Source organism: Petaurus breviceps, unplaced genomic scaffold, assembly GCF_028583685.1.
Source record: "Petaurus breviceps papuanus isolate PSGF00001 unplaced genomic scaffold, PetGlider_PUasm1.0 174, whole genome shotgun sequence".
NCBI classification, from domain to species: Eukaryota; Metazoa; Chordata; class Mammalia; order Diprotodontia; family Petauridae; genus Petaurus; species Petaurus breviceps.
Window position 1 is genome coordinate 7,391,644 of NW_027185761.1, and position 11,882 is coordinate 7,403,525.

At 34.1% G+C, this 11,882-nt stretch overlaps 1 protein-coding gene and 1 pseudogene across 8 annotated transcripts in view; one reads left to right on the forward strand and one right to left on the reverse strand.

Annotated features, from left to right (window-relative positions):
• Nucleotides 1–8,967, reverse strand: part of LOC138158328 (core histone macro-H2A.1-like) — a 26,586-nt pseudogene extending 17,619 nt beyond the window's left edge.
• Nucleotides 8,581–11,882, forward strand: part of VSTM2A (V-set and transmembrane domain containing 2A) — a 44,896-nt gene continuing 41,594 nt past the window's right edge. For 3 of the 8 annotated variants that reach the window (XR_011167509.1, XR_011167510.1, XM_069083729.1), the window contains exons 1-2: nt 8,585–9,228; nt 11,214–11,380. Coding sequence is in view for 6 of the 8 variants with exons in the window: in XM_069083729.1 (XP_068939830.1) it covers nt 9,153–9,228; nt 11,214–11,380 (243 nt within the window). In the remaining 2 variants the exon portion in view is untranslated. Of the gene's footprint in view, nt 9,229–11,213; nt 11,381–11,882 lie in introns of all 8 variants that reach the window. The other 5 variants (XM_069083726.1, XM_069083727.1, XM_069083725.1 and 2 more) reach the window with 4 other exon arrangements.

The following is an 11,882-nucleotide window of genomic DNA, read 5'->3' on the forward strand; positions in this document are numbered from 1 at the left end:
TATCTATCTATCTATCTATCTATCTATCTATCTATCTATCTATCTATCTTGTGATTTTTAGACTTTTGGAGATTTGTTTTGCATTCTTCAGATAGCTACAATAGGTAATCTGTACCTTAAGACAGACCCCTTTCCATTTTTATTTTAAAGAAGATAGTACAGGTGAACAGAGCAAATAAGTTGGCCTGAGTTATATGAAGGAATATTAATAAAGTTCATGCCCAAAGTCATCATCATTTCATCTTACCTATTAAGACCCTCAGGATTCTCCCACACATTGTCTTGAAACCTCAATTTGAACAATCATAAAAAAACAGAAATTATTAACTCCTCATTTTCATTTTGTTATATACATTTATCTGATTTATGTTAGGAGTAGGAAATATGTAATAATTCTAGCATATACCTATGGAATACCAGAAGTGGAAGAATATATAGCAGTATTTAATAGAGTGACCTCATTTAACAATGGAAGAAAATGAGGCTTAGGGAAATTAAGCAACTTCCTCAAAGTCACAAAGGCAGCTAGAAGTAGAGAGGATTTGAATCTATGTCTTCTGAATCCAAATCCATAGCTCTTTCTATTCATTGCCTGATTCAGAGAAAGAGTTTTCGATTTTTGTAATTACTCAAATAATGGGAAATAGGCAGGATTAATAATTTGTTTGTAAATTGCTTTGTATCCTTTGAAAAAGCTTTAGATGGGATTAAAGTAAATATTATCACTTATTTTCTGTTTACTTTTATTCAAATTGTAAATGGAGGCATGGAATTATGGGTATGTTTGAAAATTACAGATTGTTGAAGAATATCTGCTTATTTCCTATTTCTACTTTCTTTCACAAAATAATTATCTATTACATAAAAATAGAGAAGATGCTTATTTAAGTCTAATCAAACCTATATTTTTCCATAAAAGAAAACAAATCTTGAAATTAGTAAACAATGTCACAAACCCTGAAGCAGATCTAAAATACTCCAGTCTTTCTTATCATTCCCTTACACTTCCAATTTTGGGAGTAATAATTTGTGAACATGTAATATTTCTGTAACCTCCTTGCTGCCTATCAATTAGTGTTCTAGAACTAGACAAAGTCTTACCTTTTATGCAGAGAGAACATTTTTTTTTCTTTCTACTATTCATGATTATATAAATACATGGAAGGATATGTGAATAAAACCATTAAAATTTCAGATTTTGAGAAAGATCCATCTGTGAGGACGTTTATCCTTTAAAAGCATCAAAGAAGACTGTGGTCTTCATGATCTGTCCAGAGTTTATTTAAATCCAATTTCATATTTATACTTAATCCTAAAAGCAAAGTTTTATAGAGAATAATTTCCAAGTGTAAAGAATTAGGCTTTGCCTTGATTTATTTTAAGAGGCATGTCAAAGAAGAGTCTGAGGGTTGGGAGAATAAGATCTATAGCTTTTATTCTATTCTTGATGTGAAGTCAGAACTTTTAGAAATTTAATTAGCAGTAATAGGTTCATATATTTTTTGTTGTTGAGTCATTTCAATCATGTCTGACTCTTCTTGACCCTTTTGGTGGGTTTTCCTCATAAAGATACTAGAGTGGTTTGCAATTTCCTTCTCCAACTCATTTTGAAGATAAGAAACTGAGGCAAAGAGGATTAGGTGACTTGCCCAGGGTCACACAGCTAATAAGTGTCTGAGACCAGATCTAAACTCAGGGAGAGGAGTCTTCCTGGCTACAGGCCTAGCACTCTTTTCATTGTGCCACCTAGCTGCCCTATACCCATATATTTACTGAATATCTAAAATATCAGGATAAATTCTGTATCTACAAAGCCTTTATCATAAATTAGACTGGTCACAGAATCACTGAATTTGAGAGTTCAGGGAACTTTCTGGTTATATAGTCAGATCTGTATAGAGAAGAAAAGGAAAGAAACATCTAAAGAGTGGCTGCTATGTGCTACAAGCTACGATAACCATTTTGTTTTAAACACATATTTTTGCATTTGATTCTCATAATAACTTCAAGGTAGATATTATTATTATCTTCACCTTACAATGAAGTAAATTCCAAGAAAAGGAGAATCAGCATCATTCAAGGAAGCCCAGGTCACTCTTGTAAGGTTCTGTTAAGGAAGTTATTATTCTTGTTCTTGTCATTGTTGATGATTGTTGTTGTCCCATATGTGTCTTTATGTTCAACATAATTTGGCCTTTTTGTAATATCCATTCATTACTCATACTTCTACCCTCTGAGGTAAAAAGAATATGCCTAATTTCCTCCTCCACATGACAAATCTGCATATACTTGAAGACAGGTAATATCACACACACACACATGCACACATCTTTACTATGATCTTCTGTAACACATTAGTGCATGTGTCTCTGATGACTATATCTTTAAACCAACAGCAAGTGGAGTATCTCGACAGTATAGAATTCATTTCATAGAACCACTTAGAAAACTTACCTTTGGATAAACTGATTTAATTGGCTATTCTGGAAATTCAGACTGTGTCAGAGAGCTACATTATCACAAGAGTATATATTATATACATATTTATAAAGAAAATATGCAATCAGGTCCTTGAAGTCTAATGTGGTTACCCAATAAAAATATATTAGGAGAAGAGGGGAAAAAGAGATAGCATAGTCCTATAGATACAAAAAATTCCACTTAGAATCAAGTACTTATTATGATACTTTAAAATCCATGATTTTAAGAGTGTGTATACCCTCCATTAAAGAAAACTGTTATCCTCTACATACTTTATTCACAATGAATTGACTTAGGAAAAAAAATACCTGGACATCAATACTGTGTAGATGATCATTTCATCCAATTGCTTCATTTTAGAGATAATACATGGACCTTTCTAAATTTATTGAAGCTGCTCTCAAATGTCATACATGAAGCTTATGGGCTGGCCAGTGATTGAATGCTTCAGAACATTCCAGGATCTATATGTTTATGTATTCTGCTACCAGAGTATTTGCAAACTTTGGGTCAAAGAGGAAGTCTTTATAAAATTAGTGTCCTCAACATTTTCTTCAAATTAAATTTAATTCAGCTTCTCTCCATCTCTAAACCTAGACTCCTGCAAATATAAGATATATGGTGGTTTTAAAAAAAAATTAGTATCTCTTGGTATTTCACAAAGATACAGAAAAGAAATAGCTCCTGAATTGACCTTTAAGGGAAGAAGATAATTATATACACATGTGAAGGAGTGTATTTAAAACATGGGGAATGACTTTTAACATACATAGAAATGGAATGTATATTTTTGAGGGACAGCTGGTAACTGCTGAAATGAGATGTTATATGTAGAGAGCTTTGCAAAGCTTAAAACTAAATATACATGTGTTTATATGTGTGTTTCCCATTACTATTTAGTAAAACTTACTATTCACTTAAAATCTGTTTAACCATGCATGATAAATCACTTTAATTCTCTGAACTTCAGTCTTCTGATCAGTAGAATGAAGTAGTTTGAATTAACCCTTAATTAACCCTTAAACTTTGCAAGTTTAAATCTGGAATGTTTTCTTATTTCATCCCCTACATGTTTGATTTCTGAGCATTTCTAACTTTATCCTTAGTAAAATGAGATGTCAGCTCTTCCAAATACAATTAATAAAATACCTTCTCACTCTTCATTTTAAAATATTTTTAAATCAGAGTTTGCATAATGACTCCAGGATATTTCCTAGTAGATTTTTTGAAAAAAAAAGTGTGTATGTGTACACATACATATTCATATACATGTGCAATATGTAGATAATACTGTATAATATAACTACATATGACACAATAATGGAAAATTAATGGGAGATATAGATAAATCATTATTGAGCCATCTATTTATCCATCCATCCATCCATCCATCCATCCCTCCGTCTATCTATCTATCTATCTATCTATCTATCTATCTATCTATCTATCTATCTATCTATCTTTCCATCTGTATATCCAATTAATTTTTTTATCAATATTTAGATGGAATATAGAGTGTAGAGAGGAAAATAATGTAAAGTTTGAAAAGTAGGTTGTAGACACATTATGAAGGTTCTAAAATACTGGAATGAATGTATGTGTAAGTGGGGACTTATTTTTTTTAATAGTGTGGTGGCATAGCAATTCCTATACCTTAGTAAGATTATTATTTTGACATCTGTCAAAATGCTACACATCTGTGCAGGATGACTTGGACAGGCAGACTGGAGTCAGAGAGACCAACTTGGAGACTGTTATTATAGTTCAGGAGAGGATTTCCTATGGATTTTGCAACTTCTCAAGATGTTTATTTTTTTTCCAAAAAATAACCAAAGGCTAATGAGATCATGGGTCAAATAGGTAGTATGAAACTGAACTTTTCTCCAAAAAAATCTGCTTGAAGATCTCCTTGGGCCCTTATGTAAAACATGATTTAAAATGATATTTTATGAATTAATGTGGTTACATATTATGAAAGGCATATTTGGAAGAGCTAACGGTTGATTGTACTGTGAATGATGTTTGAAATGCTCCAAAACCAGCAGGGTACAGAATGAAATTAGAATAGAAGTCATGAATTTGAGTATAATTACTCAGTAGGCTATTGTTTCAAAGATAAGAATGAAAATTTAAAATGAAAATAGTATAGCAGATACATTGAAGATGTAGACAGCAGTGTGAATGTGGAAGAGCTTGATAAATTGTGGATCCTTCCCAGATTTTTACTATAACTGGTTAGATTGGCATGGTGTGAAATATAAAAATAGAATAGTGTTTATTAGGATTTATATTATCAGAGAATTATAGCCTTCAATGTATATGGTGATAAATCAACTAAGTAAAATGTGAAAAATAAGTAGATAATCACAATGATTTTTATTTATACAATAGCAAAAATCACAGAATTTTGGGAAATGAAATCCCTCTATCCATACAATCATTATTATCCATCTCTCGTTGATTTGTCTTCTCTACATTAAAGGATGACAGACTTTAAATCAAGATTCTACACTTAGAAGTGAAGACTAAATAATTCTGTATAAAGAAATATCCAGTTAAAAGCTTTCTAAATAAGTTATCACTAGAAAGTATTTCTAGATATCAGGAAAGATGGGATTAGGACTATTGTTTTGGGGGTTTTTTTAGACATTTTTTTCTCCTTTTGGGATTGTCTATTTGCATTTCTTTTATTTTTCACTTCATCTATTCTATTTAAATGGTCATAGTATCTTTTCTCATAGTTGCCTAATTCAGATTGTAGGAGAAAAACTATAAGGAATTTTCAGTAAAATGGATTATATGAAGAAGAAATGAAAATATTGTCTGTAAGTAGAGAGATAGTTGAAAAGAAATTAAAACACCCAACTATATAGCAGTTTAAGTGATTACAAAATATTCTCACATACCACAAAGCCATGAGTTCAGAATTTAAAACATTATTACTCTCTCTTTACAGAATTGAAAACAGGTATGGAGTAGTAAAATGTGTTGTTGTTTTTTTGTTTTGTTTTGTTTTGTTTTTTGTTTTTCCCGATGGTAAGAAGCTAGTGACCATATTAGTATTCAAACTCAGGCCTCTTCTGATTGTCATTCCTGTGCTTTGTATACTGTACCACATTGACTCTAATCAATACTGACCCTAGATAGAAAGGAACAATAAAATAAGAAATAAGAAAAAAATTTCAATTGAACCAAGAAGAATTGAGTACCTCCTATTTTCAAGATGTATTTCCCATTTCCAAAAGCCATATACAAAGTCTTTGCCTTCAATGAATTTGAGGTATTAAAAAGACAATCAGAGGACTTATGACATTCACTTTCACTAGTCAAGTGTGTCACTTTATTAATTCCTTTTCAATTCAAGAATAATATAGAATATATTCATTTTTTTTTACATTTTCATAGCTATTCAGTTTTTGAACAAAATGTTACATTAGCTTTCAAAGGGGCAATGTAATATTTATAGGGTAGTATAAATGTACTTAATTGCTGCAACTTATAGGAGCTGAAATAATTATAAGAAATTAAAAAAAAAAACATCAACCTAGCTTGAGAAATGCCAAAAACATAAATTATATTTGGTAATTTTATTTTGAGACTGTGTTTCTCTAACTTACTCTGACTGGGAAGTGCAGCATTCACTCAATACCCCAATCCCATTACTGATTGGCACAGGAGCTTTAACCTTTTCTGTTTCTGATCAGGACTGGTTTGGTCCACCCTCCCTTGGCAGCCTAGTGGCCTCCCACTTTCGATATTTGTGGTAGATGTAAAACAGACACCTGATTGGTTTAGCTCCATAGTAACATGGAACTCTTGAGCTGAAGAGATCCATAGCCTCAACTATGCCAGTAACAAGGATTAGACATATGTGGTGCTATGTCAAGCTAGATATCATTGTGAGGAAAATTAAACATGGTGTTTTTTCCCCCATCATCCCTAGTCAGATCTTATGGATAATATTTTTGAATAGTCCTATGATTTATGTGGCACATTCAAACTTCTGTGAAATTTTACTACCTTTTCATATCCCTCATTCTTCTTCAATATTTTTTTAAATAATAGTATGATGTCTTTAAATTCAATAGAGTTTTTGGAACATTAATAAAATACTCCATCTTGTCACTTTACTAAATGTGAACCTTTAATTTAATTATTTTTATTGAAAACTGCTCCTTATGAAAGGAAATAACTTGAAGGTTTAATATTTAAATCTGGTTATTAACACTATTCTTATAACTAAGATAAACAAAGAATAAGAAATGTTGAATCTACATGGCCTAGTGGATAGTTTACCTTTATGATTTTATATAATTTTTTCAAGCAATATTTAGGATATTTCAAGTCATCAACTTTTTCATAAAAGTCTTTTTGTGTTAAGTTTTCATATGAAGATTACAAGGGTCTTGTCAAATTTTGAAACAGGTTTAAGTTACATAAGAATCAAAATGTTAGTTTTGTTCCTTTTAAAAAATGATACATAAAAGTGGTCTTAAGCAATGAACATTTGAACAAAATAATAATGTTTTCATGAAAACCAAACTCCAAACTATCTTAGCACCCACTGCAAGAGAAAAACTGTAAGTTTGACACTAGAAGCTGATGGGATTGGTTGAAAACCCTCTGCCAATATTAGCATATTATCCTTCTAAGGACACTTTCTCCATTAAAGTAGTTTTTGACAAGAATACAGCTCTTTTCCTTTCAATGATATAAATTTCATAAGGCTTAACTGAGATGACTGAATCAAGGAAAAAGGGAAGATGTAGTGTTATGAATGCTGAGCAGCTCCTGAACTCTCATCCTAACATGAATTCCCACCATGATTTTTTGCAAGTCACATATTCTAAGTTTACAGAGAAAAAAAAAATGAGCACAGTATTTTTGTGGAATCTCCCCTACACAAGTTTTATAATCTTGTACTATTTTTAGCTGCTAGTGAAAAGGAAACACAACAGCAGTCAAATAAATAGCCTTGAGAAGGACAGTATATATTTTAATGGCTATTTTGTCCAGCTGGTGTAAGCATGAACCTACTTTCTCTGCTCCAATTTCTTTATCTGTGAAATGAGAATGCATATTGACTTCTTGAAAGAGCACTGTGGAGATTAATTCATGGTTGCAAATATCACTTTAGATTTGTTATATCACTTTTTGGACATAATAACGCATATAAAATATTTATCAACCAGTTTGCATGGAAAAATCATCTTTGGGGAAAATATGTAAATTAATTGGTTTAATGTCTGGCCTTGTGAAAACACATAGTATTTTTCCTTTAGATGACATGTTCCATCGTTTTAATACTCAGTAATGAACAGCATATATTTTAGAGTTAATCATGTGCTTCCTCTAGCACAGATGATCTTTTTTTTTAATTTCCTCCATCCCATAAGCTTCAAGGTTAGTATGTTTTCCACAATAGTATAGCTTATCTTTATGATCCCAGGGAATATTATATAAGTACATTATTGTGAAGAGTTAAGAAATATCTTGAAGGATCCTCCACCTTCCTCAATCTTATGTCTCCCCCCTTGTGTATTTGTCAAGGGTAGTGTTTGGAAAATCAAGATATTTCAAAGAAAGGATTTTGTTTTAGCTCTAGAAATAATATATCATTATGCTTTTTTTTTTCTTTCTCTTTTTCCCCCTGGTATTATTTTATCAACTTTATCATATTTATGGATTCAGTTTATCTTTGGTTGGGCAATGACCAGCAATAAATTCATAGAGTCATAACTTGTGAATGTTCTTAGTCAAAATATTTAACAACTAGCTAAGCAACTTGACTCTTATTTTAACTATTTACATCACCCCAAATCATTACCTTGCACATATGACCCAAATCCTCCATATATATTCCCCATTTTCAATAATTCCCCTAACAGCCCTTCTAAAATTCCTTCAGTTTTCTACCCCATTAGACCTCCTTCCCCCCGCCCTCCCCCACACATATTAAACATACCCCTAATGAAAATATGCATTACCCTCTCAGTCACAGAATTAAACAGATCCGAAGCCAGCAGAAAATATATCAATGTAAAAAAAAAAAAAAAGAAGAAAAGAAAAAAAGGGGGTGGGGAAAGAGGGGTTGAAGGGAAAGAAACCCTCCTGGCCTTTAGAAGAATTAGGTTTACAATGCGCCAAAATCTCCTTCCTAGTCAATTTTTCAGTTCAAGTTCACAGCAGGACGAAGATCTGTCTGGCAGGTACAGAGTTAAAGGCATCATCGTAGCCATTAGAGGGAAAAGTTTAAGCAATGCAAGCACAGCGGAGTCCTCCAGCCCTCCCCTTTTGCCCACTCCCCACTTCTCAGGCTGGTTCAGTGTTTAGGGAGAGCAGTGATCACGCAGTCCTGAGCAGCAGGCTGACGTTGGACGAGCTTTCAGGTATCTGAAAACAGGCAACCAAGGAACAGAGATCCACTTTTCACCGTTTCTGCTCCGGATCTGGACTTACAGCTTCACAACGTCCAAGCCAGCCCATTTTATCTTCCGTGAATCTCAATACCCTTTCCCCAAAGACAATCCACCCGCCGCGTAGGATCAGAATGCTTTCAGTGTCGCATCCAGGAAAACAACGCAGAGCATTTTTATAGATTGCACGGATTTCTTCCAGGGCATTTCGGTGTCGGTTACCCTGATGTGACTTTTCTTTTCGGCTTTGGAATAATGGGGATCTTTTTGGCTTATGTTGGATTCATTTTCTTTTCTGTTTTATATATACAGCAAGGACTTTCTTCTCAAGGTAAGTCGATGTTGACTGTGTGCGCGCGAGTGCTCCATACATAGAAAGTGAGACTGAAAATCACTGAATGATCAAATGTAGTCAGAGTTCCCAAACAAGCATTCCAAGGGTTTGGGAACTGAAGTTAGCCGGTCCCCCCCCCCCCCCCGGGGGTGGGGGTGGGGAGCTGTATTATAAGTTGAATTGAAAACCTACTGGATTCTAAAGAAAGCCAGGTTTTCTGGCCAGGATGTGTATTACTCAGAAAGCATGAGAAAACTGTGCTGATGTATTATCTGTGTACATGCATTGAGTATCACTCATGCCTACAAAATCATCGCAAACATGCACCAGCACGGCAATGGGATCACTAAAACACTAGCTATAGGAGAACTGTTAAGCCAGAAAGTATTTTGACGTCCTTTCAGTTGGCTTCCCTAATTTTGCCATTATTATGCGTAGTTCTTTTACCTCTCCTCTTTTTATGTGTATCTGACAAAAGACCAATTCTTTTGAAGATCCAATAAAAGGTGCTACTTGCATTACAAGCAGCCCTTGCTCTGCAGAAGAAAAAAAAAAGCCAGTTGTTTAGAACTTTGAGGGCTGCAGTGATCATTTCAGCACCGAGGATAGATCAGAAGCCACTGCTGGGTTGATTACTGCATCGCATCTGCAAATCGAAGTACTATGCTAGGATTGCCTCTTTGAGTGAGAGGAAACACTTTTATTCATTAACGATTAGATATTTAGATATTTTACTTCATGTTTTAATGTAAATGGTTAGAAATAAGTAGAAGCCATTTTTTTTTTTTTTGCGAGGGAGGGGTATAGTAAATTGATGAAAAATAACCTGTAATGCTGCCATCATTTAAAAAGCGAACCCAGGGAGGATCATACAACCTTCCTCTATAACTGTACAATCTGTCCTGCACTTCTGCTCCCTGCCTAACATACACGCAAATCTTATGAAAATGACCTTTAGGCAGGAGGATTGAAAACAACTGTTAGGAAGTAACTACTGTTCATAAATTTTCCCTGGGGTTTTGGAGAAAAGCAAAACAAAACAATACAAACAAACAAAAATAAGCAACAAAAACTATCTGTTGTATTCTAGTTGCAACTAAGTTACTACTACTATTCACTGTTAAATGTGTGCCTTTAGGCTAAATGAAGTATTCTTTGTGACTTTCCTAAATGTTCAGATTACAAGAGAGTACTGGCAAGTAGAGAGCCAAGAAGAAGGCATAAAATCAGCTTGGTGTCTAGTTAAAAAAAAAAGAAAGAAAGAAAGACAGAAAGAGATGGCAACAAAATCACCACACTCAGAGACACCAGGAATTGCGTTCTGAACTGGGTCTTAGATGGTGCAATATTGGCCAGCTGGAGAGAAAGATGAAGGTTAATTTGGAGGGGAAGGTATCTACCAGCCTTGTCAGAAACATTGCAACTTGGTTTACTAAAAAGAAAAACATGTCTGCAATGCCATGTAAGGGAGGGAAAATAACAAGTCCTCTTTTGATGTAACTGAAATGTACATCTTTATACATAATGATAGCTCTTCTTTGAAACATTAAAGATGCATGGTATCTACTTCAGTCAGCTGAATAGTGCTGAATGATTCACAGGCTACACTTTCACCTCCAAAATGTAATAATGCATCAACTAGGCTGATTTTCTAAACTGCTATGCACTGAATCCCTCATGAGTTTTGTGAAATACTGCATTCCACTGAAAGGATCCTTGAATTTAATTATAAGCAACTTGGGCAGCCCAAGGGAGTGATTGGTAAGCTAGTTAGCTTTCCCATTATTTGGTCATAAGGAGAAGAAAGTGATATAAACATTATAGAAAATGGGATAGAAGTCATAAGGGAACTGGGAGAGAAAACAAGAGAAAGGCAAATATGATAAAGGTCATTTTTTTAAGAAGGTGAGTGAGAAGAAATATTAAGGGAAGGAAGAAAAATAAAAGAAATACAAATTCAAATCATATGTCTTTTTTTCCAGCAAAATTTACCGAGTTTCCTCGAAATGTTACAGCAACTGAGGGGCAAAATGTTGAAATGTCATGTGCTTTCCAGAGTGGTTCTGCCTCAGTTTACTTGGAGATCCAGTGGTGGTTTTTGCGGGCAGCTGAGGACCAAGAGACTGGAGCAGAGGTGACAGGCACTCAGGTACATCCCAACACAGCCACAGGCTTTCCCTCTTCACCCATCCCCCATCTCCAAAAAAGTAACCAGTAAAAGAAAGCAAGGTCTGAAGCTCTAGGGGTGTCTTGAAGTAATTGTGTGCTTGTCTTTTACAGAGCTTGGTTGTATCATAAGCCACAATATGCACACTGAGGAATACCTAGTATTGCAAGGCCATTATTCAATAGGATTCCTTCCTAGGTCATATATAGACTTAAGAATCTGTCTTCTATTAAAGGGAGATTAATGGCAATTCACCAGTTTGTAATAATAACAGCATTAGGTCTTAGAACTAAATTTGGTGATGTAAATGTTATATTGCTTTTATATATGCCATGCCACCCCTTTTAGGGAATGGAAGAAAAATGACCCTCTCCTTTTCTCTTCTCTTTTGCCATTAATATACTTAAATAGGACAAAATAAACGAGAGAGGGTGAGAGTGAGAGAGAGAGAGAGAGAGAGAGAGAGAGAGAGAGAGAGAGAGAG